Genomic DNA, 23,230 nt, shown 5'->3' on the forward strand with positions numbered 1-23,230 from the left:
TGAGGATGCCCAGATTTCTTCCTGGAATGGGTAAATATTGTCTTTCTTGAGAAACTCGTGTGTTTTCCTTCCCTGGATCGAGATGTTCTTGAGTATCTCTTCTGTACTTGCTACTGGAGGGCTTGGCGCCAACCCCACTGCTCGGAAGATAAGCCCCCTCCCCCGCACATCTTCCCTGAGCTCTCTGCTAGTGCCCGTCTCCCTTCCCTTACCCTTGAGCCCGTTCTCTGAGCTGCAGTTTACTGTCCTTTCCGTTTGATCATATATGGGGGAGGGGGGACGTAAGCGGGAACCAGAGGTTTCCCTAAGTAAACGTCCATGCAAACAGATGGACATTTCCCGGTTCTAAACGACACTTCTGCCTACTACAAACTGAATTCTCCGGATCGCACCATTAGTTGATTTCACAAATACCCTTTTACACATTCAGAAAGGGTAGGTACATTTTAGCTCTCCGAGCCATCTCAAATTTCATAGTAAGTAAGCCCCAACCATTTTTGGTTAGCAGATTAGTTCATTGCCCCCTACTTCTTGGTTGAAATGTCAGTCAGTACCCAACAAGGGGTAGAATGCAAAGATGGTGAAGAGAAGCTTCCCTGGCCCCGTCAGAGCCTTCATGGTCCCCAGGCTCTTGTTCAGTCCCCCGTGACTCAGCTAGAGGACGAGCCCCACCTGAACAAGGGCAGAAAGTCCACTGGAAGAGAAAGCAAACTGTAAGCTGCGAAGCGCACCAGGTCAACTTTCCAGACAGGAAGCTCTGACAGGAGTGTGACCGCCATGCCTGTAGTGAGGGGCATCCCATCTCTCTCCAGCCACATCCAGCCTCGCTCCTCCTCTCTGCTGGTCACTCTTTCTGTGCCCTGCATGTTCCTCAGCTGTGCCCCCCAACTGATCCAATGGCTCTGTTAAAGTCCCATTGCAGCTGCCTTTTCTAGGTACCCTTAGCATAGTATCCCTGCAACGGACCCCATGACCCTTCTAATTTATTCCATCTGCCCCTTTAGCTTTGCTCTTAGGACTGGCCATTGTGTGTCACATCACAGGGAAAGCCCCATGGGGTTGTGGGCACCATCCTCCAAGCCAAACTGCTGCCATCTTCACAAGATCAGTGATGCCTACTTTGAGAATTCATCTCAGTGGGGCCTACCAACTGTTGACATGTTCACATCTTCCCCAGGGAAGCAATTTTAGAGATGGCGTTTGTAATGCCATACTGAATCTCTTGGTTCAGCAGGACTCATGTATAACAGGTTCAATAAAAGCCTAAAATAAATTCAGAAGGATCGAGTGAATGAATGGTTCTTAGAGCTATTTGGACACTCAGCGGCTCCTGGCACAGCCTGGCTCATTAACGTGTGGTTTTGACAGTGGTGCATCATCCAGGGTTTCTCCTGCACTCTGATGTCCGTGAATTTCTCTGTCTCATAGTTCTGTCTTAATTCTCTCTTATTAGAACAGGCCCACCATTGACTGTTTTATTTCCTCTCCACCTAGATTTTAAAGAAATCTTGCATCGAAATTCTGGCCGCTGAACCATCTACCATATGTGCAGGAGGTAAATGAAAACTAAGTGTTAATCTCTTCCATTTGGTTGCTATTTCAAGCTCAAATCTCTATTTGCTTCATGTGTAAGGGTGTAGAAGTGGGACAAGGGGCAGGTAGGTGTGACTACAAAAATCAGAAATTGCTAATTAAATCTGCTGTGGGGAAAAGAAAAGAAAGGAGAACCATGTCAGTTCCCGGGAAGTCTAAAATCAGCCGTCAAAATCCCCTTCTTTCACGGGACATGAGTACAAGGAAAGTATAGAAATACTGGATTCTCACCTTTGATGCAAGGCTGATCCCAACACCACCCCACCTGTGACCGCCCTACAGATCACACCAGGGGTCACAGTGAGCCCTGGGCCTCCCTTGGAATCTTGTTCTTAAGTATTCTGTGTACTCAGTATATTTATTTGGCCTAACTGTTCCATCTACCAGGACTCACAAAATGGTGGTAGAGAATTCCAGGCATCACTGTAAGGTCTGCTAGAATGTATCATCGGTGGAGGAACTCTCCGGAGAGCAGCCTTTGCTTTGAATCCCAGTATCATCTCCCAGTGATGAAGACTGGGGCTTTGGCCACCTTTGCAGTATGGGCTACCTCCCACTTTAAGGGTATGCTCTTTCGATGCACAGGCGTCAGCTCTGTTTCAGCCATGTAATGGGCTTTTTAACCTGCTGAGGGCCAGGCACACTGCTGGGTGCTGGTATATGAAAATGGACTCTGTGGGTCCCTGTCCCCTGAACCTTTTGTCTTTCACTATTGAGAGTCCCTGTTGATGCTCGAGTTCTAGCCTCTCTGAACACCAAATGCCAGTCATTGATTATCGACGCCCAACCCGGATGAGACAGTAGATCCTGCAGAAAAGTTCGCTTATGGCATATTTTACTGGTATAATCAAGGCACTTGCTTAAGGATTTCCTTCTCAATTCTTAATTGGATTTTAGAGCCATTGAAAATGGCCAAGGAGGCAGACACTAAATCTGTGTCAACATCACAATAAATGCATACATGTTAGCAAGAATCAATGCTTATGTAAATGTGCACATATGTATAAACTCCATACACATATTAGTGCGTATGTGAACACGTGATACATACATACAGGTATGTATACACATGCATGTAAAGTTGTTAGCAAAATACATGGTGGCTATCTGAGCTATGTGTTAATTTCCTAAGGAAAAGCAATTTGAAAAGATTTCCTTTCTATATTCAAATAATTGATTATTTGGCAGCACAAATGGCAAGGGAATGTGTTCATCACAGGGCATACTCCAGGAGAATGTCTTCAAAGAAATCCTGGTGGGGTGATTTACATGTACAGTCCCATCACTTGGGAGGCTGAGGCAGGAGGATGGCTAGTTCAAGGCCAGCCTGAGCTCCACAGTGCACCATGTAAGGAAGAAGTGGGTGGCCTAAAGGGACAGTTCAGGGATTAAGAGCGCTTGCTGCTCCTGCAGAGGACCCTGGTTCCCAGCCCCCACAGGGTGTTCACAGCCGTCTCTAACTCTCGCTCCAGGGACCTGATGCCCTTTTCTGATGAAACTCCAAGGATATCAAGCACACACTTGGTGCACACTCATCCATGCAGGCAAAACACACACACATGCGCGCGCGCACACACACACACACACACATACACACACATAAAATGAATAAATCAAAAACACAGGGGAGGGAAATTTGCCAAAAGATATGACCACATAAACGCATGCCAGGGTGTTGTAAAGGGCCATGCAGAGCAGCCTAAACTGGACTAGAAGACTTCAAGGTCAGTCTTTGGAAGTGTCTTGTAAGGGAGTGGACTGTTCGGAGGACTTGAACTTCGTGTATTGTGTGTGAATACAATGTGTTTTTTATAATCCTGAACTTAAAGTAATTAGAAGACAAGGAAGTCCCTTGATTGTGCAATTATCTCATGCGTGATGAAAACCCAGGCTTTGGCTTTGCAATCTTGGCTGTGGAGCAGCCCTGTGATCCATCAGAAAGCCTGCAGGGGATGGGCAGCTTCTCATTCTCAAGAATCATTAGCTCCTTCCCCTAAACACCGTATTTCTCTCCATGTCCCACTGCCTAGCAGAGTTCCTGGCACTAAATAGGCCATTAGTAAAATCTGATGAGTGTCTTCATTTAACGATACCTTTGGATTTTCTCTGTTTGATCCTCTTTAACTCCTTCTATACAACCATAAGAGGGCATCCACTTTTTAACTATTTAACTAGAATAAAACACAATTTAAAAAAGCAATAGCCATTTAGACAATAGAAAAAAGCCCTCCTCAATAATTCTAGACTCAATAAATAACTTAGTCTCCCTCACATACTGTTAGGGTGTTCGAGACAATTTTAAAAATTGTATACATAAACTTAATGCATACGGGGCAGAAGTACTAGGGCCCCCGAGATCTGTCAGATTCCCTGAGTGGACTGTCCAGTGGCAGGTACTGTGTGAGGTAGCAGGATATAGAAAGAAATAAGGTTCTTGAAGGATAATTACTAAGGGTAGAATTTGGGCTCAAATAGCCAGCTTCATATACAAACAGGTTTAGGGAAAACCTGATTTCATTGATACAGGAGAATAAAAGCACATGTCACTAAAGGATGTGTCAATAACCCAAGTGCCTGAGGAGCAGAACCTTTGCAGAACGCATCCAGGTTCGGTCTGCCAGTCTGCAGGCTTTGAGTGATGGTCACATGCATTCTCTTTTATCCACACTGTGGTTTTTAAAGATACAGTTACTATGCTCAAACACCAATGTACTTAAGGAGTCCAGTTTTCGTACTGTCTTGGGAAATCAAACCTAGTGACAGTGGCGCTGTATTTGCCCAGGATAGCTGTTGTTGGGAATAAATGACCTAATATTTCTTCCCACTCAATAGCCCCTATTGTCACCCCTGACTCGTGGCCATTCTGCTCACTCCCTTGTCTTGATTCAGTCCCTGTTCCAAAGCACACAGTAGTCACCTGCTGTGTGGCAGCTTTGACAACACCTTCGTTTAAATAATTTGGTTCCCTTCCAACACAGATGCCTTTGAAGGTTCTTATAAACCATTCGTGCGTGTCCAGCTCTGTGTAGTTAGGAAAGTCAGCCCATCTATAGGCTGCTCCACCTACCTGAACCCCTACTTAGGAAACACACACCGTGCTGAGCTCAGTGGTTCTCGGGCTAGGAGTTCACCGCATACTCCATAAGCAAGGACTCCAGGCAGGAACTGATTGGGATCCAGTCTGGTCTGCATTTAAAGTCCTTACCATCACTTCTAGAAAGGAAGCCATACCAGTCCCTCACATGACATTTCAGAGACAGTTGGAGTATCCCACTGTTTCCCACGGCTTCTGATGAGGCAGGGAAGGTGCATACAAGAGCAAACCATTTCTGCCTTCATGTCTGCTGTTGAAATTTAGATGCTTGAAGGAGACTCATTTGAGCAAAGTCAGAGGTGTTCTCATTTCTTGACCTGCTCAGTGTTCTGCAACACGCTCATGCCTGCAGTTAGACCCTCTTCTGAGTGGAATGTTTCATGGTCTTCTGGACACACACACTCCCCTTAGTTTAAGATATTTCTGATTGGAGAAGAACTCTCATGTGCTGGCGATGAAAATGCCAAGTGGGAAGCCCACAGTGATGACCAGTTTCTTAAAAAGTTAAACATACACTGACTGAATGGCCCAGCCTTGCCATCCCTAGACATCTGACCAAAATAAAAGAGAAAATGAAACCTATGACCGGACGAAACCAATAGGTAGTTGCTCATACTAGTTCTATTTTTAATAGACCCAAAGCTGCAGACCACTCACATATTCATGAGCAAGTGAATGAACAAAAATATTAATTTTTCTATATGTTGGAATAATACTCATCCCTAAAACAAGCCCTGGGTAAACCTCAGAGTAAATACAAGTGAGCCTTAATCGCGCTGATGGGAGAGTCAAGCCGAACGTTTGTTTGTGTGACCCCATTCAATGAACTCCTAGAACGCTGGACCTGATTGATGCTTTATTAGAAAGCAGAGCAGCGGCTCCTCAGTCGGAAGGAGGAACGGGGAGAGATGGCAGAGGCAGTGGAGGGGACATTGATGGTGATAAAGAGGTCGCCATCCTGTCTGCTTTATGTGTCTCTCATGTCAAGTCCTACCCTACCCGTGCATGCTAATGTACCCCAGTTATGACTCACAGACCTTGTTGTAAAACCTCAATGTTCCAAAGAATGTTAGGTGGTGCAATAAACATTTATCAGGAAAGAAAACCCAAACCGACTTCCAGGATGAAGTGGACCTGACTGTCGTGGGACACAGTAGTATTGAGAGAGCAGAGCAAGGGGGAAATATGCAAATATCTCTCGTTCTAGTCTAGTGAATGATGGGAAGCCATCCCAAAACTATGTGTTTTAATTAAAAAAACAAAAGCCAAAAGAAAGAAAACTGAAGAAAAGGAGAGTGTAAAGTAGGTTTTTCAAACCCCTTACTTTTTTGCTCTTTTTAAATCACAAACTATGAAATTTGTCCTTCTATAGCATACAGTTGATTTGATGTTGTTAACATATCAATGTTGTGTGGCAACAGCAGCCACCAAATTCCATAATGCATTCATCATCCAGAAAGAAAAAAACTGTACCTAGTGAGCTATCATCCCATCCCCCACCACAGCCACCACTAGGCTGCTTCCTGACTTTGCTAACTTGGGCAATTCACAAAAATGGAATCCTGCAACATGCAACCTTTTGCACCTGACTTCTTTCATTTAGCACAGTCTTTCTAAGACTCCTATGTTACAGCATGCATCGAACCTGGTCTCTTTATGGTTAGGTAATACTTTGTTATATAGAGAAATCTTATTTATCAGTTAATGGGTATCAGATGTTTCTATTGCAGGCTCTTATGAACAGTGCTATTGTGACTTCTTATGCAAGTTTTTGTGTGGACACACAGCATTCATTTCTCTTGGATATCCATATTGCCTAAGGTTTCTGTCCCACCAGGACCCATAGCTGTTCAGTCCCAAAGAAATACACAGAGGCCTGCATTAATTATAAACTGGTTGGCCTAGTAGCTCAGGCTTCTTATTAACTCTTACATCCTACATTAACCCATAATTCTTGTCTGTGTTGGCCATGTGGCTTGGTACCTTTTATCAGTGAGGCATTCTCATCTTGTTTCTTCTGTATCTGTCTGAGTGAAGATTGTAGACTGAGAATTTCTTCTTTCCAGAATTCTCCTGTTCTTATCACCACCTATATTTCCTGCCTGGCTACTGACCAATCAGCATTTTATTAAAGCAATACAACTGACAAATCTTTGCAGGGTACAAGACCATTGTTCCACAACATATCTAGGAGCAGAAAGTTGGTTCATAGTGTAATCATATTCAAAATTTTGAGGAACAGCCAGACCATTGCCAAAGAGATTTACCATTTACAATCCCACTAACAATGCACATGGATTTTCCTTCACATATTCCTGTTACTTTCAGTATAGCCGTCATATCAGCTACGAAATAGTATTGCAGTTTTTATTTGCAATTCCATAATAACTAATAATGTTGAACATATTTTCATTTGTTGACCTCAAAAAGTACCCAGATTAAACCTGGTTGGGACCTGGACACATGAGCATTAGCAGGACAGCATCTAGAAGACATAGAAAAGCTAACATCTCTCATCAAGAACCTTAAATTACATGTTTTCTGCCTTGCCTTTGTCTTGAGAATACATACCTTAAAGGAGAAATATCACAAAAGATTAAATCAAAGACATAAACAATTTTCTCTGAAGGCTCACAGTTCATCCAGAAACTTCATGAAGGAGCTGGTATCCTACAGAGAATCCTGTGTTCACATTCTCTGTATGCACTGAACTGTGTAAACTATGAAGGGTCAATTGTAGGGCTCTCGGGATAAGGGACATTAGAGTGGGATGATCTGGATGGGGTGTATCCTGGTTCCTCCTTGCTACAGATCCATTGCACAGAGCTGGATTATATAACTTCTTTGTACAAGAATCTGGCATTCCAATGAGGCTGCTGGGTCAGATCTTTGAGCTGTTCTGGAAACCAAATGTGTGTGCTAACGCGGAAATTGTGCCAGGCAGGGTAGGAGCCTGCCTCTCACTCCAGCATCTTCTCCCCAGGCCTAAATGGTTATATGGTTTGGTTCCTATCATGGGCCCCTGATGTCTTCCTTCCTCTGCTCCCTGAGACTGGGCCAACCAGACATGTGGGAAGCTGCTTTTCTAGAGGGTTCGACAGCTGAGCTGGCAGTGTGGAACATGGTGTTAGAGGAGGGAGCTTGGCATGCAGCCTGTGTCCAGCATCTCTGCTCCCTTTGCTGATCTCTGAGGAAATGAGAGGGAGGCCAAAGGCAAGGCAGAAAACATGCGGAATCGGCAGAAGTATCGACCAGATGTCTGTATGTCTGGCATTCAAACTAAAAACCCAAGATAGGTTTCCCGGAGCTTCATTGAGGAAATAAGATGCAGTGAGAGTCTTTCCATCCACTGAACTAACCGATGATCAGAGATGGGCCAGGATGGGAAGCATCTAAAGTTTTAAATCCACCTTTCTAAACTTTGCAATAGCTTGTAAGTATCAACACGCATGTATAAACTCACTGCTCGTGACTGTAGCCCTGAAAAACCACACTGACTAATAAAGTTCCCAACCAAGGTTCTGACCCTGAGGATATGAGTCCAGTTTTGCTAGCTCTGGGCAAATCATCAAAAGGTTGCAATCTTAATTCCCTTTCTCTTCTGGCCCCAGTTCTTCTGAACTCCTTCCTTATTTGTACTCTCAACCCACCGTGCCTCTGGGTTCCTCACAGCTAGTTTCCTGTTTCGTGTGTGGATCAGCCCAACACAACTGACAGACGAGCACACCTGTCCAAAGTTAGTCCAATGATGGGCGTTAAAGAAATCATACCGCAACTCCTTCATTACTCAAGGCTCACAACACAGTGCGTGTCTGTTTTCTGTTTCAGCCAGATGGTCTTAAGAGGATAGTGAGTGACAGCTAAGCTAGTGGCCCCTGGTGCCTGGCTGCCCTGGATTCCAGATCAGGTCTGAGGGTTTTTAAATTGGTGCGATCTTGAGCAATTACATAACCTCTCTGAGACCATTCTCAGCTACACTCCCTGGCCTGCAGGAGGATGGAAATAACATCAGATGCATACAACGCTCACCACTGGGCTGGCACAGTGAGGGACCATTAACTATCAGTTATTGCTTTGGCAAACAAGATCTTTGAATTCCATGGGAATGAAAGTGACATAAACTCATGACATTTATTAAACATTGAAAGAGTCCCATATGCTGGCTTTTTAATTCCATTCTTCTGCCAGCGAAGCCTCTATTTGGGGAGCAAGTTACTTTAGGTCCACTTTCACAGACACTGCAGCTTTTCTTCTGGGCTGGAGTTCAATCCCAGGATACAGGTTAAAGAAAAAAAACTTTTAAAACCAGTATGGTGGCATACACTTTTAATTTTAACATCAGGAAGGCAAAGGCAGGTGGGGTTCACTGGCCCTTTAGCCTAGCCTACTCGGCAAGCCTAAAGTCAGAGGTGGCCTTCTTCAAAAACCAAGGTAGACAGCTCCTGAGGAACAACAGCTAAGGTTGTCCTCTGGCTGCTACATGCAGGTACACAGGCTCACAGGAATAAATAAGTAAATGAATAAACAGAATGGATACTTGATATCATCAGACATGAGCCAGTATTCTTAAGCACTTTAATAATTGGATTCTTTTTCTTGGTAGGACAATCTTATAAAGAGTTTTTGAACCTATAACAATGGCAAGCATACATACCAATAACTGGACATATATGGGTGTGCAGTTGATATGCGAGCCCATGAGGTCTCTTCTAGTCATGGAGAAATGGCCCTGTCCTGAAGGCCCAGTGTCAGTTGAAGCAGTCACACTGGACACCTGAGTGTGACGACTCCTGGACCCTGCACTGCGCTGCACGGGACAGCCATGCGTCCAGGAGAAGAGAAAGCTGCAAAAGTCGCACCACTGCTAATTAAAGGAATGCTTTTCTGGTTGAGGAGAAAGAGACCAAAGGGCACTACATCGCTGCGTGCCCAGGAGTGGCTCACCACAGCCTCTACGTGTCATGGGCCATAGTCCCCAAAACTCCTGAGGTATCTTGGCTCTAAAGAAATCCTTTCAGGAGATTCCAAAATGTAAATCAGACTCCAGAGGAATGTTGGGAGGAAGTTGAGGACCCTTCTCTGGGTCCCCTCTGGCTGTTTTAGCACTGTCTAGACTGGAAAAGTGGGTAAGATTCGAATAGAAATGCGGAGGACAGCAGTGCAGGCAGGAGCAGAAGTAGGGAGTGGCACTTCTGAGCAGGAAGCCACGTCTTCATTGAGAACACGGGAGAGAAGGGGTCAGTGAGCAGAAAGGAGCCTTCACACTGTCCTTGTTCTCCTACCTGACCTGATCCCTGGGCTTCTGAAGCCTACAGAAACAGCAGCCAAGGGCTCTGGAGCAGACAGAAAGAAAGTCCATAGGTGATGGACAAGTAATGTGTGTTGTTGTTCCTCGTTTCAGAGTCTTTTCAAGTGGTCGTAAGAGGAAATGGCTTCCGGCACGCCCGCAACGTGGACAGGGTCCTCTGCAGCTTCAAGATCAATGACTCGGTCACACTCAGTAAGTCCTGGTAACTTGAAGGTGGGACGGGGGACATTGCCAGCACAGCCACTTACAGGGGCCTTCAGAGAATTGCTCAGTGCTAACGAGACCTCCAGTGAGAACAATTGGCCTTGTTGTGCCCTTGGCTCTGACCAGAGTCTGACCACACTGGGGAGGAACAGCCCAAAGGTACCCAGCTTGGGGATCAGGACAAGGCTTGACAAGAGCGCTCAGTGCCCCCCCCCCACACACACACACACATAGAGCCAGACCTAAGGAGGCAGGGTGTGCCTCTTCCCTTCTTATGGTTTATCAAGTCCCTCACCCCACCCCCGCTGGCCCTGCAAGCACTGCTTAGTTAGTGCCTGTGGAACTCGAGGCTTCTCAGCCAAGCACTGGAGATTTTAAAGAAAGAATAAAACAAGATGGTCTAAGTTGATCAATCTTGAATAAAGCAAAAACCAGACTACTGGGCTTGCATGTGTAGATTCTGGGATTTTTTTTTTTTTCAATCTGGAAGGTTCTTGATTAGAGTAGCCAAGAAACTCTCATTGTGGTGCAGATTTTGCATGAAGTCAGGACAATGGCAGTAAAACTAAGGGCATCTCCATGAAGGAAAACAGGCTGTCACAGCAGCCGGGCCTCCGGGAGACCTTTGCAGCAGGCAAGATCTGAATTTAAAGACGAGTGAGTCAGTGGCGGTCCAGGAGAGATAGGAGGTCTGCTTCCAGAAAGGCAGATGGCGGGAGCCTGGCTATTACTTGCATCTGGTGTCCATCATGAGGACAATTACTGGCTCCCTGTCTGCAGTGATAAACAGCAGCCACGCTGGGCTGCATTTTCCATCACGCTGTGTGCTCCTTGTTCTATCCTCTCTGCTCTGCAGCCCAGAGGTTTGAGAGGGAAGGAAGGCAGACCCCCCACCCACAGGCAGCTCACTGCTCACTCTGGGTTTTCTCCTTATACCCCCAGAAGAGAGAAGATCTAACTCTATTTTGATTAGGAAAGTTGAAGGGCACACCTTTTTTTCTCTCCTTGACACTTCAAACCCTCTTGATAGCTTAAACACAAGTGGTAGCTTCCTAACAGACATCTGGAATTGCTGGCTTGGGATAATATCAAACATTGAAAACATTCAGTTAGTTTTATTAAAAATTTGGAATGTTCTCGTATGTCGAAAATGTGTGTGCTGCTTGAAACCATTTTTCCATGTCCCTAAGCAGCCATAGTATGGAAGCTGCTTCCTATGCCACTGTAAGTGCTCACTTTCCCTCCCGAGCTCAGACCCCAGGAAAGTCAAGAGCTCGGAGGATTTGAACTGGCCTCTGTGGGGCAAACCGTGTGTGTCTGTCTGTCTGTCTATCTGTGTGTGTCTGTGTGTCTGTCTCTGTGTGTGTGTGTGTGTGTGTGTGTCGGGGGCACAACGCATGGGTCAGACGCACGCTGTAGCCGGCACTTGCCAGCTGATCCATGAACTCCAGTTTCTCGCCCCTTTGCCTGCACTGCCTGTGCCCGCTCACTCACAAACACAGGCCACTGGACTAGGAGGGCACCTTGGACTCCAAACTCATCCCGCTCCAGCACACTGGGGACTACAGAAGACAGAGACAGTAAATTGATCCCAGAGAGACTTTGCCTGGCACATAGCCACACTGCATGTGGAAGGTGCTGAATTTACTCTCAGCTCAAATATTTGAAATCACTTAGAAACAAAATATCAGATAGGACTTTTTTGACACAATGACACGCCTCTCCATGACACAGTGACATGCCTCTCCATGACACAGTGACACGCATCTCCATGACACAGTGACACGCATCTCCATGACACAGTGACACGCATCTCCATGTACAGATTTGAAACGCCATGTCATTCCAAGACTATGTCACTATGAAGAGGTGGTCACTTTAAACTTGGAAAGAAATAGCGAGTCATCCCACCTCCTCCGCGATGTTGATCTGATGGTTCTAGCAACACCATCTTGTAAGTGGTAGGACCATTCTAGGGAGCTAGCTAGTGTGGTTCCCACATGCGGAAGGCAGCTGTTGATACTTGAAATGTATGATTGGGAAATTCGATTTAATTTCACTTATTTTTGTTTAAGTGCTCAAAACCGCACATGGCCAGTCTCTGGCACATTAGACAATGCATGGCATCATTAAAGACACCAGGAACTAAGGACAACATTAACACTTTCAAATACTTTGGAATGATCTTGCATTCCTAAAAAACAAGAGTTATTAGTTTATTGCTAGACAACATTGCTAGACAATAGGGGGTTATTAAACTGAATGTTTCAGAATTAGCCCCTCAGTAATTTTTTTCTAATTTCCAATTAAATTTTAGCTAACATACAAATAATGGGTTTTATTGTGATATTTTCATACCTACTCATCACTGTTCTCTGCTTGTGCTCACCCCACCACTGCCCCCAGCTAGAAGCACCTCAACTTTTACTGCTATCTCTGTCCAGAGTTCAATGGCGACCATTAGAAAGCATTCCTGGGCGCTGGAGAGGTGACTCAGCAGTTAAGAGCGCTGTCTGCTCTTCCAGAGGGCCTTAGTGCAGTTCCCAGCACCCACATCAGCTGGTTCACAACCGTTTATAACTCCAGCGCCAAGGCATCAGCTCCCCCCGCCCACGTATACTTATAAAAATAAGTGAATAAAATCTTTTTTAAAATAAAAATATCCAGGGAAAATGTAACAAACAAAATCTATTGAGAACAATTTGTCCAGACACACAGAATGACATATGAGTGACATATAAGAAAAACCTTTGTGAGGACTATTTTTAAAATGAGAACAATGCGTGGTCTAGACTCCAGGCGTAGGGCCGTCTCTGGAGACAAACACCAGGGAAGAGCCATGTCTCAGCCACCGCCAGCTGTTGCTGGAACAGGTTATCCGACACTTTGTGTCTTGGTTTTTCTCTGTGTGACGCCACAAGCTTGTGGCGATAGCATCTGTGTCCTAGGCTGTTAAGAGGCATATTGTGGCAGGCGGGACTCATCACAGGCTTGGCTACAGACAGCCACCCAGTCCTGACCGCGGGTGGTATTTCATTACTACTAGGAACCATGTCACTCTTACTAAACAGAGAAATGAGCATTGTAAAGATATCACTTATTTAAAATTTAATATTTACTTTTAGTACAATCCCAGCAAAAATCCCCATGGTGCTTTTTAAGTTAAAATAATTTTAAGCTTTATATGGAAGAATAAACTACAAGATTAGCCAAGTAAAATGCAGAAACTGCCTGAGCTGACTTTAGGACGAACCAAAAAAGCGTAATCGTTCAAAGACTGTGTGACCAGTATAACTGGCAAACGGCAAAGGAACAGAGCCCCAAACAGAGCCAGACTCCGGCATGAACTTAGCGTTAAATTAAATGACCATTCCGATCATGGTGCTGGGACAGCTGGCTAACTGCTTAGAGAAGCGATGAAGTTTGATTTTTATCTTACACTTTACAGTTAAACAAATTCCAGATGACCTGAAAATTTTAATGTGAACATGAAAATATAAAATTTCTAGAAAAGTAAATGTTTGCATAATTACCCAGGGTATAAAGATGTTGAACAAAAAGAGACTGGGCTTGAAGGAAAATTTTGATAGCGTAAGCACATGTTTTTAAATTCTCCTATTACCAACCCCAACAAAAATAAAAAGGAAAAGGAAATAAAGGAAAATTATTTATAATATATATAACACAGGGTCAAAAGTTTAGTATAAAGATATCTGCTGAAGTCAGGCATATAAAAATAAAAATTAAAAAAAAAGGAGGGCAATGGGGCTGATGTGATGACTCAGCAGGTAAAATTGCAAGCTGACGAGCCGAGTCCAATCCCGGGTCCCACCGTGGAGAGAGAGAAGCACTCCTCAGAGTTCTCCTCTGGTCTCCGTGCATGTGCACACAAATAGTAAAGTGGTTTACAAAAGTAAAAAGTAAAACATGTGAAATACATGAAAGGAAACTTCTAAGAAAAGTGGTGGCCCACAACCCCACGGAAAGGGCTCAGTGTGAGCACGGCAGGCAAGGGAGGCTGTCTTGGATTTCCCTTTGGTTTTATTCTTGGCGCAAGTTCCCATGAAGCTCAAGTTGGCTTCTGGTATATCATGTAGATGAGGATTGCCTCGAATTCCTAATCCTTCAGCCTCCCAAGTACGAGGATGACAGGCATGTGCCACCATATCCAGCAGCAGTCAGGAAGGGTGGCAAAGACCCGGTGCCCAGATAGTAAAGAGGCAGGCAAAGGTGCTTTCACGCATGGTCAGTGAGACACCATCAGAAACCCTAGAAGGCAATTCTTGAAATGAGCCGACTGCTTTCACACAATTTTTTTTATTGAAGCAGAGTTGGTTTTTCATACAGGCATACGCATGAGAGTTAGAAGAAAGAGGGTGCTAGGAAGAAAGTGAAACATGCCTGCATGGAGGTGGATTTCTCAAAGGAAAGCCTTGGACAGAGAGACCCACCCAAGTGTGCTTGTGAATCCTTATGAGAGAGTGGCCTTCTTGATCGACATTTTAATCTCCACATCATTCAAAGGAAATGAAAGGGAATGTCTGTTGCAGGTCTCAGCTTGTGTGTTGTGACCCCTTTGGGGTCAAACGACCCTTTCATAGGGGTCGCCTAAGACCATTGGAAAACACAGAAGTTTATCATTCTGATTCACAACAGTAGCAAAATTACAGTTAAAAGTAGCAGTGAAAATGAAGTAGCAAAAAACCAATGTTGTGCGGGGGTCACCACAACACGAGGCACTGTATTAAAGGGCCGCAGCATGAGGAAGGTTGAGAACCTCTGATCTACAGAGACACGGGCGGCATGACTGTTTATCATGCTACTGCTCATGATGGCAAAGGAAACAAGAAGAGGGGGTAGGGGCATTTAAATAACGGCATGAATGTTCATGGTAGATGAGCTACATGTCAATTACAAGTCACCCTTTGTAATCAGCTAATACTGTAGGATGGTGACTGATGCTGTGGGATGTTACATCCTGTGTTAGAACAGTTACAGGCGGTACGAAGGAGCTGCGCTAGGGTCTGTTTTTCTTCACACATGTTCCCGCACAAACTTGAAGGACACACCTTGTGATGTTAGCAGCAGCCACCCCTGTAAGACAACAGTAAATTCATATTTTCTTTTCCCTGTCTAAGATTGCTACACACCCGTACCCCCCCTACAATTAGAAAAGAGCTCACTAAGGTTATTTTTAAACTTAATTTAAATTTTTTAAATAATTATTCAGGCATAGCACACATACTATACTTAGCATCTGGTTGGCTTTCCAATCGCCAGGCTGAAGTGCCTTCTGGCCAAGAACAAACCTCGGAAATACCACAAATTTTATCAGTTTACCCTGGCTGCACATTCACCTACTTCAGTTTGCAGTGTGCTCTACCAAGAGAAGGTCTGCTTCCAATTGGAAACCCGCTTGCATAGAGATTAGAATGCCAAAATGGAGACCCCGGGGTATGAGCCGAGGACCGACCCATTTTATGCATGGTAAATAATAAATGGACGGTTTACTATGCAATAACACAGCTCGTGCTGGACTGTCCTTGTGCTGTGTGACAGCAGCTAGAAGCAAGGACACTTTTTACAGACTAGTGCAGCTCACAAGGCTCCCTGTATGGTTTCACAGCCATGCTTTATTGCTTATATAAAATGTTACTTCCCAGCTTGATTTCTTACTTAACAGGCTAGTCATGGCTTACTTTCTGTACACCCCCAAAGAACAGGGTTCTGACCCCTTTGAAGATACTTTCTCAGATGATTTTGAGAGTTCCTCTAAAGAGGCTCAGCATCCCAAAAGAAAAAGACCCTTATTTGAATGTAGATGGTCCAGGGTGTTTGCTTTTTAAACATTGTCTTATTATCCAGAAACTATACTTCATCTTAGAAGATATCTGGGAGCCAGGGCTGTTGTGGGCACCCAGAGACAACCACCGGTGTATCTGTGATAGCAGATAGAAGGAAAGGCCGAGGAAAAAGAAATCTTACACCTCCCAACAAAAGCCTTCACTGTGACTTAGAGTATTACATGTGCTGGTCAAAGGCACTGCATGCAGTTTGGATGAGTTAGGAGCTGATGTCCCATGAGAACATCACTGGGTCACTCAGAGATATACGGAGCCTAAGGGGTCTTGATTCTTCCCCCAACAAGCTTCATGTAAAAGGCAGCAGCTGCTGACTGCTGAGCATCCAGCTGGTCTCTGTGCTGTCTGTATGTCCTTCTGCATCATCTCTCCCCGCTGCCACCTCATTGCACCACAGCCAGGCTGTGAGGGAAGAGTTATCTGTGCCCTCATCTTTACTAATGAGGAAACAAACTCAGGTTAATGAAGTCCCAGAGGCTGCTGGATGGCCAGGTTAACAACTTAAAGTTGGGCGATCTCTGCTTTGCCAAAAAACCCTGGATTCCCCAAGATCCCAAAGCCCCAGCTCTAGTGCCCAGATGCCCCAGGATTAAATGCTTGTCTGATGTCACACATCGGAGAGCGGAGACGTGAGCCCTAGTCCAGGGAAGACAGGTCCCAGGGTGCAGAGCATCACTTTCAGTGGCTGGCAGTGTGACCACGGTGAAGTCCCACTGCTTCCCTAAGTGGTCCCTTTGGCCTGAGCCTCGGGAGCCTCTCCTTATTGCTTGTACATCTCCATTGCCCCTCCTTTCAGGAGAGCTTGACTTTTGTCCTAGTTCTGAAGTGGCTCCTAGACAGAGTACATCACCGCACATTCACGTCACTCAAACCAAGACAAAACAGCAGATAGGTTGCAGTCCACCATGGGAATGTACATTGTGACGTCTGCCACCAGAGAGACTTTCACAGGGGCAAGTTGACAGTTATGTGCAGGGGCCTGGATGCGGTCAGACTTGATGTGAGGCTACCAAGTGCTCAGTGACCCCAATAGAAAATGGTAAACCCTACACAAAAAGCTCTCCTTTGTAGGCAGTATTGAGGCAAAATTTGTGAATGTGTTCCCCTGAAACCTGCCTTCCTCCTTCCCCTTCTATGTGAGAATTTGGCATCCCCCTCCACTTCTGCATCAGGTGGCTGATGCATATGGGTTTAGTGATGGATGGGCACATGATGCAACCCTGCTCCTTTGTCATTTCCATAGGATTATTCAAGAGAAGATCCTGAGCAGAGAAACAGCTAGAGCCCAGGAGCCCCAGGCAGTCTGTTCTCTGTGTTGTTTAAATATTTGGAGAGGTTGGGTTGGGTCTGCTGAGGGCAAGGAATAAACGCACTTGTAGCTCACTCCCTGTGCATTTCAGTTTGGGCAACAACTTGCACACCATGTCAGCACATGTTATGCACATGGCATGCACATGCTACACAGCTCAGGTGTGCACTAGACCCTCCTTCCCTCCTCTGCCCTGGGTTTCTGTGAAGATTTCATCCTTCAAGTTCTTGCTGTGACCTGTGGTCATGCTTCAGGCTTTTGAGGTGGGCTTGCCTCTTAATCTCAACTCCAAAGGGAAACAATTTCCAAATCTAATTGTGCACAGCCAGAAGAGTTTGTATGTCACAAGGCAAATGCCTTGTGCATGAATCCTCAACTGTCCTTTATGGGGGGAAAACAAGGATTTTAAAAGTATATTTATTCTTAGTGAACTGCAGCTGTTTGGAGGCACCAATGATCCTGACCTCGGGATTACAACATTTTAAAAGGCTGATTCTTTGCTTAGAAGATAATTTGTATGTTTTACAAAGTCAACAGTGAAGAATTTTTTTGGCGTAGATTTATACAGAGGAGAAAATGCTTTCTGAGAACCCTGGGCCTCATTACCTTCATCTAGTGTTCTTGCAATACCCAAAGTTGCTCTAATAACTTCAGAGCAAGGTGAGTGCCAAATCCCACAAAGTTATGTGTAGTATGATCCCAATTCTATAAAAACACTACACAGAGAATGAAATGTTATACCCAAAGGCCTCCGTGATGTTTATCAGCTGGGCGTAGTGGTTCACTCCCTTAATAATTCACGCGCTTGGGAGACTACCATGGGAAGGCCATTCTAGGCTACACAGTGAGTTTAAAGGCAGTCGGAGATGTATGGGGAGAGTTTGTCTCATGTGCACCCAAAAAAGTTTAGCACTGAGAATTATGACTATCAAATATTTCAAGAGTTTTATCAACTCCAAATTTTTTATACTGCACATGTTACTTTTGTAATAGATTAAAATAAAATTTTATCCTGCTAATTCAGGAGAGAGGTTCTGGCAAGCAGTTAAACACTGGTGTGTCAACAGCTACGGAACTCAAAGCTTGTGCACAAGGTCATTCCTCCCCTCAAATGCAGTGACCAAGGCAACCCTCATTTCCTGCTGAAACTCTGCTCAGCCTTGAACCCTGTGCGGGTATTTGTACATCGGGTGCTGGACTCTACAGCTCTCCCACCCCCATCCGGTCATGACCCCGACACTAGCAGAATGCCCGAAAGAACCGCGTTTCTATGCCGATACTGTGCCACCAGCCACGAGGACGGCCTGGGTTCCCCTGAGCCTACGTGAGAAACTGGCTGGGAAACACTCTTCCTATTCTGCCAAACATGCTCCCTCTCCCTCCTCCCCTCACTGTCTTAGACAGTTCTGAACTTTCTGAACATCGCACCAGCAACCCAGGGGTTCTGAACTCTGAAGCGATGCCTGTAGCCTTGTTGCCATGGACTGAGGGATGATCTTGAACCACATCAGACATTAGACCAGGCATTTCCCTCCCAGCAGTACCGAGGTTTGGAGCTGATAACTCTGGTGGAGATGTCCATGCCATTCCCCATCTTGTCTCAGATGTTGCCAAATTCTCCCTGTTTGAGAAACTACTGCACCATTTATATGTTCCAAAGATTGTATTTGGATAGGTGGGTTTCATATATGTACACACACACACACACCGTACCTGGGCAAGTTGCAGGAGCCCTCAGTTTAGAAGCGCCCTCATCCTGTGTTTCCCTGAGGGCGAACCTGGCAGCAGGCCACCTTGTTACTGCAGACAATGTGTTGAGTGTTTATCAAAGGCTAAACTTTAACAACGATTCCCATTCCAATTTATAAAACAAGAGCTGAGTATTGTTGCCATCTTTTAGATGTGCACTCTAAGCTGTGAGCAGGGTAAAAGGCGCTGCCCTGGGTATAGCCCTATGCGTGGCAGAGCTGTGCTGGGCCTCTGCAGCTCAACTCTTCATCTGCCTATGACTCTGTCCTGATGCAGCCTGCCCCACACACCAGGATGGGGAGAGGAGATAGGGAGCAGAGCCTGGGGGGCCAGAACTACTGACTGAGTAGTGCATTGACCCAGGACAATTACCTTGAACCTGTGATCTTACAGCAGCTGGGTAGTGAGGGCTCCATGAAACCCTCCAGCTCCAGGCCAGGAGGGTTAGATAGCTCCAAGTTGACCTCCCAGTTCTGCCCCTTGGAAGGCGGCCCCTGGTTCCTGCTGAGCACAGGAGGGCATTGCAGGGAGACACCTTGGCCCACACACAGTCCACACACCATCACTGCCCTCTCTACACATTCGGTTCTGACTCCTCTTCCTCTTTCTCTTGCCTTTGCCATCACTGCTCAGTCTGTCTTAACAGAAGTCATGCTCTACTTTCACAGACTCTGCTTTCTCCCATAGAGTAGGCAGCTGTCTACTGTTAGAATCCTGAGCTGTTATCCCCCATCTGTGGAAGCCTTCCAGCATAGAGCCCCACACTCAACATTGCCCAGTAGTGTGCCTCTCTCTCTTCTCAGTCGTGGGTCCCTTTGAGGACCCATTGAGTTCATAAATGACAGCTGAGGTCGCGGGACACTTGACCACCTCCTTTCAGCCTGTGTCTCCATGAAGCTCAACCCAGATACTTTGGATTCCACCAACTTAGGGAGCCCTGACTCTGGTTCCCCTCAACTTAGGGAGCCCTGACTCTGGTTCCCCTCAACTTAGGGAGCCCTGACTCTGGTTCCCCTCAACTTAGGGAGCCCTGACTCTGGTTCCCCTCAAAGCTGTTGGCGTTTGAAGGCAGCGAGCAGGGGAGCTGGTCAGCCAACTCTAACTCCTCTTTCCCCTTAATTTGGGCCCGTGTTGACAAACCAGCTGATAATTTGGTACTGACCTTACACTTGGTTCAGAGAAGCCATGAAATGCTCCCTAGACCGAGGGGGCTCTGAGAGCAACAGCAGAACAGCCAGGCTTAGTCCTCCTACCTCATGCAAATAGCGCAGCAGGAATGTAAACTCCTTTCAGGGGTTTACATCAATTCTTGAAGGCTTAGATAAGACTAGGGACTATTTTTCTGTTTATTTTTGCCAGAATACATATTCATAGCAAGAAAAGGTTGCCAGGACTTGTAAAGTATCTGAATTATTTCATCAGCCTTAAAAACAATCCACAGATTGGTGTTTGCATTGGCTAATGAATTTCAATCTTGGTTCTATCCCAAATCCATAGACAGTCACCAAATGGGAGAGAAAAATGCTGGGAACTTCTCCCCCAACCTAACGATGTTATTTTGTTGTGAGGTTAGAACCCTGGGACTGGGCTCGTTTCAATGTGGTACCGGATTCTTAGTTCACTGCCCTTAAAGCAGGCCTCGCTATGGCGATGGGATTTCTAGTCCTCTGTCCTGAAGGGTGTGCTCACTGCTGGGGCCAATTTAGCCTATTCAAGGCCCCAATCATTTCAGCAAAACAGGGATTTGAATTCTAGTCGTGACTCCTCTAGCAGTGCAGCGCTAACCCACTTAACTAGCATTTGGGGTAGTTAGCATTTGTGAGCCCCAAACTGTAGTACAAGTATCTGTCTCCCTTCTGGATGGGTATGGAAGCATCTTATAAGACTGTGGCTGTTCACTGTTGAGCAAAATCATAAATGCTTTCATGTGTATACAAATGGTGGATGAACTCTTATGCATATTTATTTAGTTACACACAGACACACACACACACACACACACACACACACCTCCAAAACTCCTAATGTCTAAGTGACGTTAGTATGGCCGGATGTTGGGCATTTTGAAAGCTGTAGTCTTCACATTTGCAGTGGATTGTAGGCTTGGGTGCCATGTAATAAATTGAAGGGAAGCCTCCCGAGTCCTTACTGAGCCTCACGTACTAGACTTTATGCTGGCATTCATTCTTATTTATCTGCACACAACAGCACAATGATGTCCGAGTCGCCCCCTGTAGACGAACCTGACCCCAGTTACACACTAGCCAGAGGAAAACCTGGGCTCTGAGCCTGAATCTGTCAGACCGGCATCTCCTCTGGCCTTCCCACACTGTACCCAGCTTCCAGGATGCCCGCCTCCCAGCTTGCACTCAGCAGTTCAATGTAATGGCAGTCATTGGTTCTTCAATTCTGTCTTAAGTCAAATTTCTGTCTGGTTATCAGACTCCTATGGCAAAGGATTTAGGCTAATATGTCATAGGTGTGCTTACAATTCTGAAATATCTGTTTTTCGAATTCATCAAAAAAAAAAAAACCCTTCTGGTCTCCAACTCCCACCCCTCTCTAATTTTCTCCCTGGGTGCAAGCAGCCGTGCAGAGTGCCGCAGCTCCTGGTCTCCATTACTGTTTCTACTTGGTGCCAGAGAGCAGTGAAGTGAAATGACCACCCAGTGAGCAGAGAAGCTGGGCCCGCATTGTTCTCAGAATGGATTACGGCCCCATAAACAGCACAACACAACACACTGGCATTGGCAGAGGCTGCAGTGGGACTGGCATGGCCCCCAAACCAGGCACGGGCCCCTCTGTGGCAGAGCAGGAAGTCTATGCCCTGCTTCCCAAGTGGCCATTCCAGGAAGGAGTCAGATGACTTGAGTTATGGAAACCAAACGGCCCTCCTTTGTTTAAAGAGAGGGAAAAGCCACTCATTTGTGTGGTGAAGTGAAAACAGGCTCCAAACCACCAGTCCTCTCAGGGCAGAAAATGCCAGCTCCACAGAGCTGGCCCGCAGCCTCCCAGCCTGGGTGCAACCTCAGGGACATCAGAGCTGTACCCCAGTCAGCCACAGCCCTCCATCCTCCCGTCTGCTTTGCCCCAGAAATATTTGGTCTCCCAAACGGGAAAGGAAGATGAAAAGAGGAGAATTAGACAGGTCCTGCTGCCGAGGCCACAGTCTGCCTCCCGGCCCTCGTGACCTAGGACAGGGAGACGAGACGGGAGCTCACAGGACCAGTGCTTGTGGCCCTTGCGGGGCCCTGACTGCTTCACTGCTGTGGCTTCCTCAGAAGCCCTCCAGCTCTAACCACAGCGTGCAGCCTAAAGTCACAAGGCCTCTGGGGCCACCCTGTGGCAGCCTGTGGCTCTGTGGGTGAAGCTGCACCCCAGGTACTGGGTGCAAAAGCTGTGGATAAACCACAGCCACAAGGAAATAAGTACAGGTTCCAGTCAGCCACGCCGGACAGTTTGGCTTATTCCCTCATACAGACTTCCCTGGAGCCAGAAGTCTCTCCGTGAGGACAGGATGCTGCAGAGTTTGGGTCTGAACCTGGCTTTGCTTCTATCACCATGTAGCCAAGATAGCCCTGTCTTCCTGAACCTCCATTTTTGTATCTGAAAAATGATCCTGGGGTGGGAAAGTGGCTCCGTGGGTAAGGTGCTCTGCAGAAGCATGAGGACCTAAGTTTGAATCCCTTAGCACCCACGTATGAAATAGAAATCAATAGCTGGGCACAGCAATGTAAGCCTGTCATCAACCCCAACTCTGGGGAGGTAGAGCCAGGAGGATAACCAGGGTTTGCTGGCCAGACAGCTTTAATGTAGCCGGAAGACCCAGGGTCACTGAGAAAATCCATCTCACTAATAAGATGGAGAAGAATAGAGAAAGACAATACACATACACTCGAGGTGAGGGAGCAAACCTAAGCTCCATTCCTGCCTTAGCTCCCAGGGCTGCCACTAGCAGAGTGCTGACAAGGTGGCAAGCGGATTGTTGGCCAGGCATCCAGATCCTGCAGCCATCTGGCCACATGCCATCCAAGAAGGAATCAGTGGTTCAGTTAGCGGGGCTGGTCAGTGAACTCCAGAGATCTGCCTGTCTCTGCCTCCCCAGTGCTGGG

General features: G+C 46.1%; 1 protein-coding gene across 1 annotated transcript in view; it reads left to right on the top strand.

Annotated features, from left to right (window-relative positions):
* The window catches only part of Antxr1 (ANTXR cell adhesion molecule 1), a 197,312-nt gene that overhangs the window by 65,809 nt on the left and 108,273 nt on the right, over positions 1–23,230 (top strand). The window contains exons 9-10 of the mRNA XM_057766193.1: positions 1,495–1,555; positions 10,089–10,187. Coding sequence (XP_057622176.1) covers positions 1,495–1,555; positions 10,089–10,187 — 160 coding nt within the window. The remainder of the gene's footprint in view (positions 1–1,494; positions 1,556–10,088; positions 10,188–23,230) is intronic.

This window comes from Chionomys nivalis, chromosome 1, assembly GCF_950005125.1.
Source record: "Chionomys nivalis chromosome 1, mChiNiv1.1, whole genome shotgun sequence".
Lineage (NCBI taxonomy): Eukaryota > Metazoa > Chordata > Mammalia > Rodentia > Cricetidae > Chionomys > Chionomys nivalis.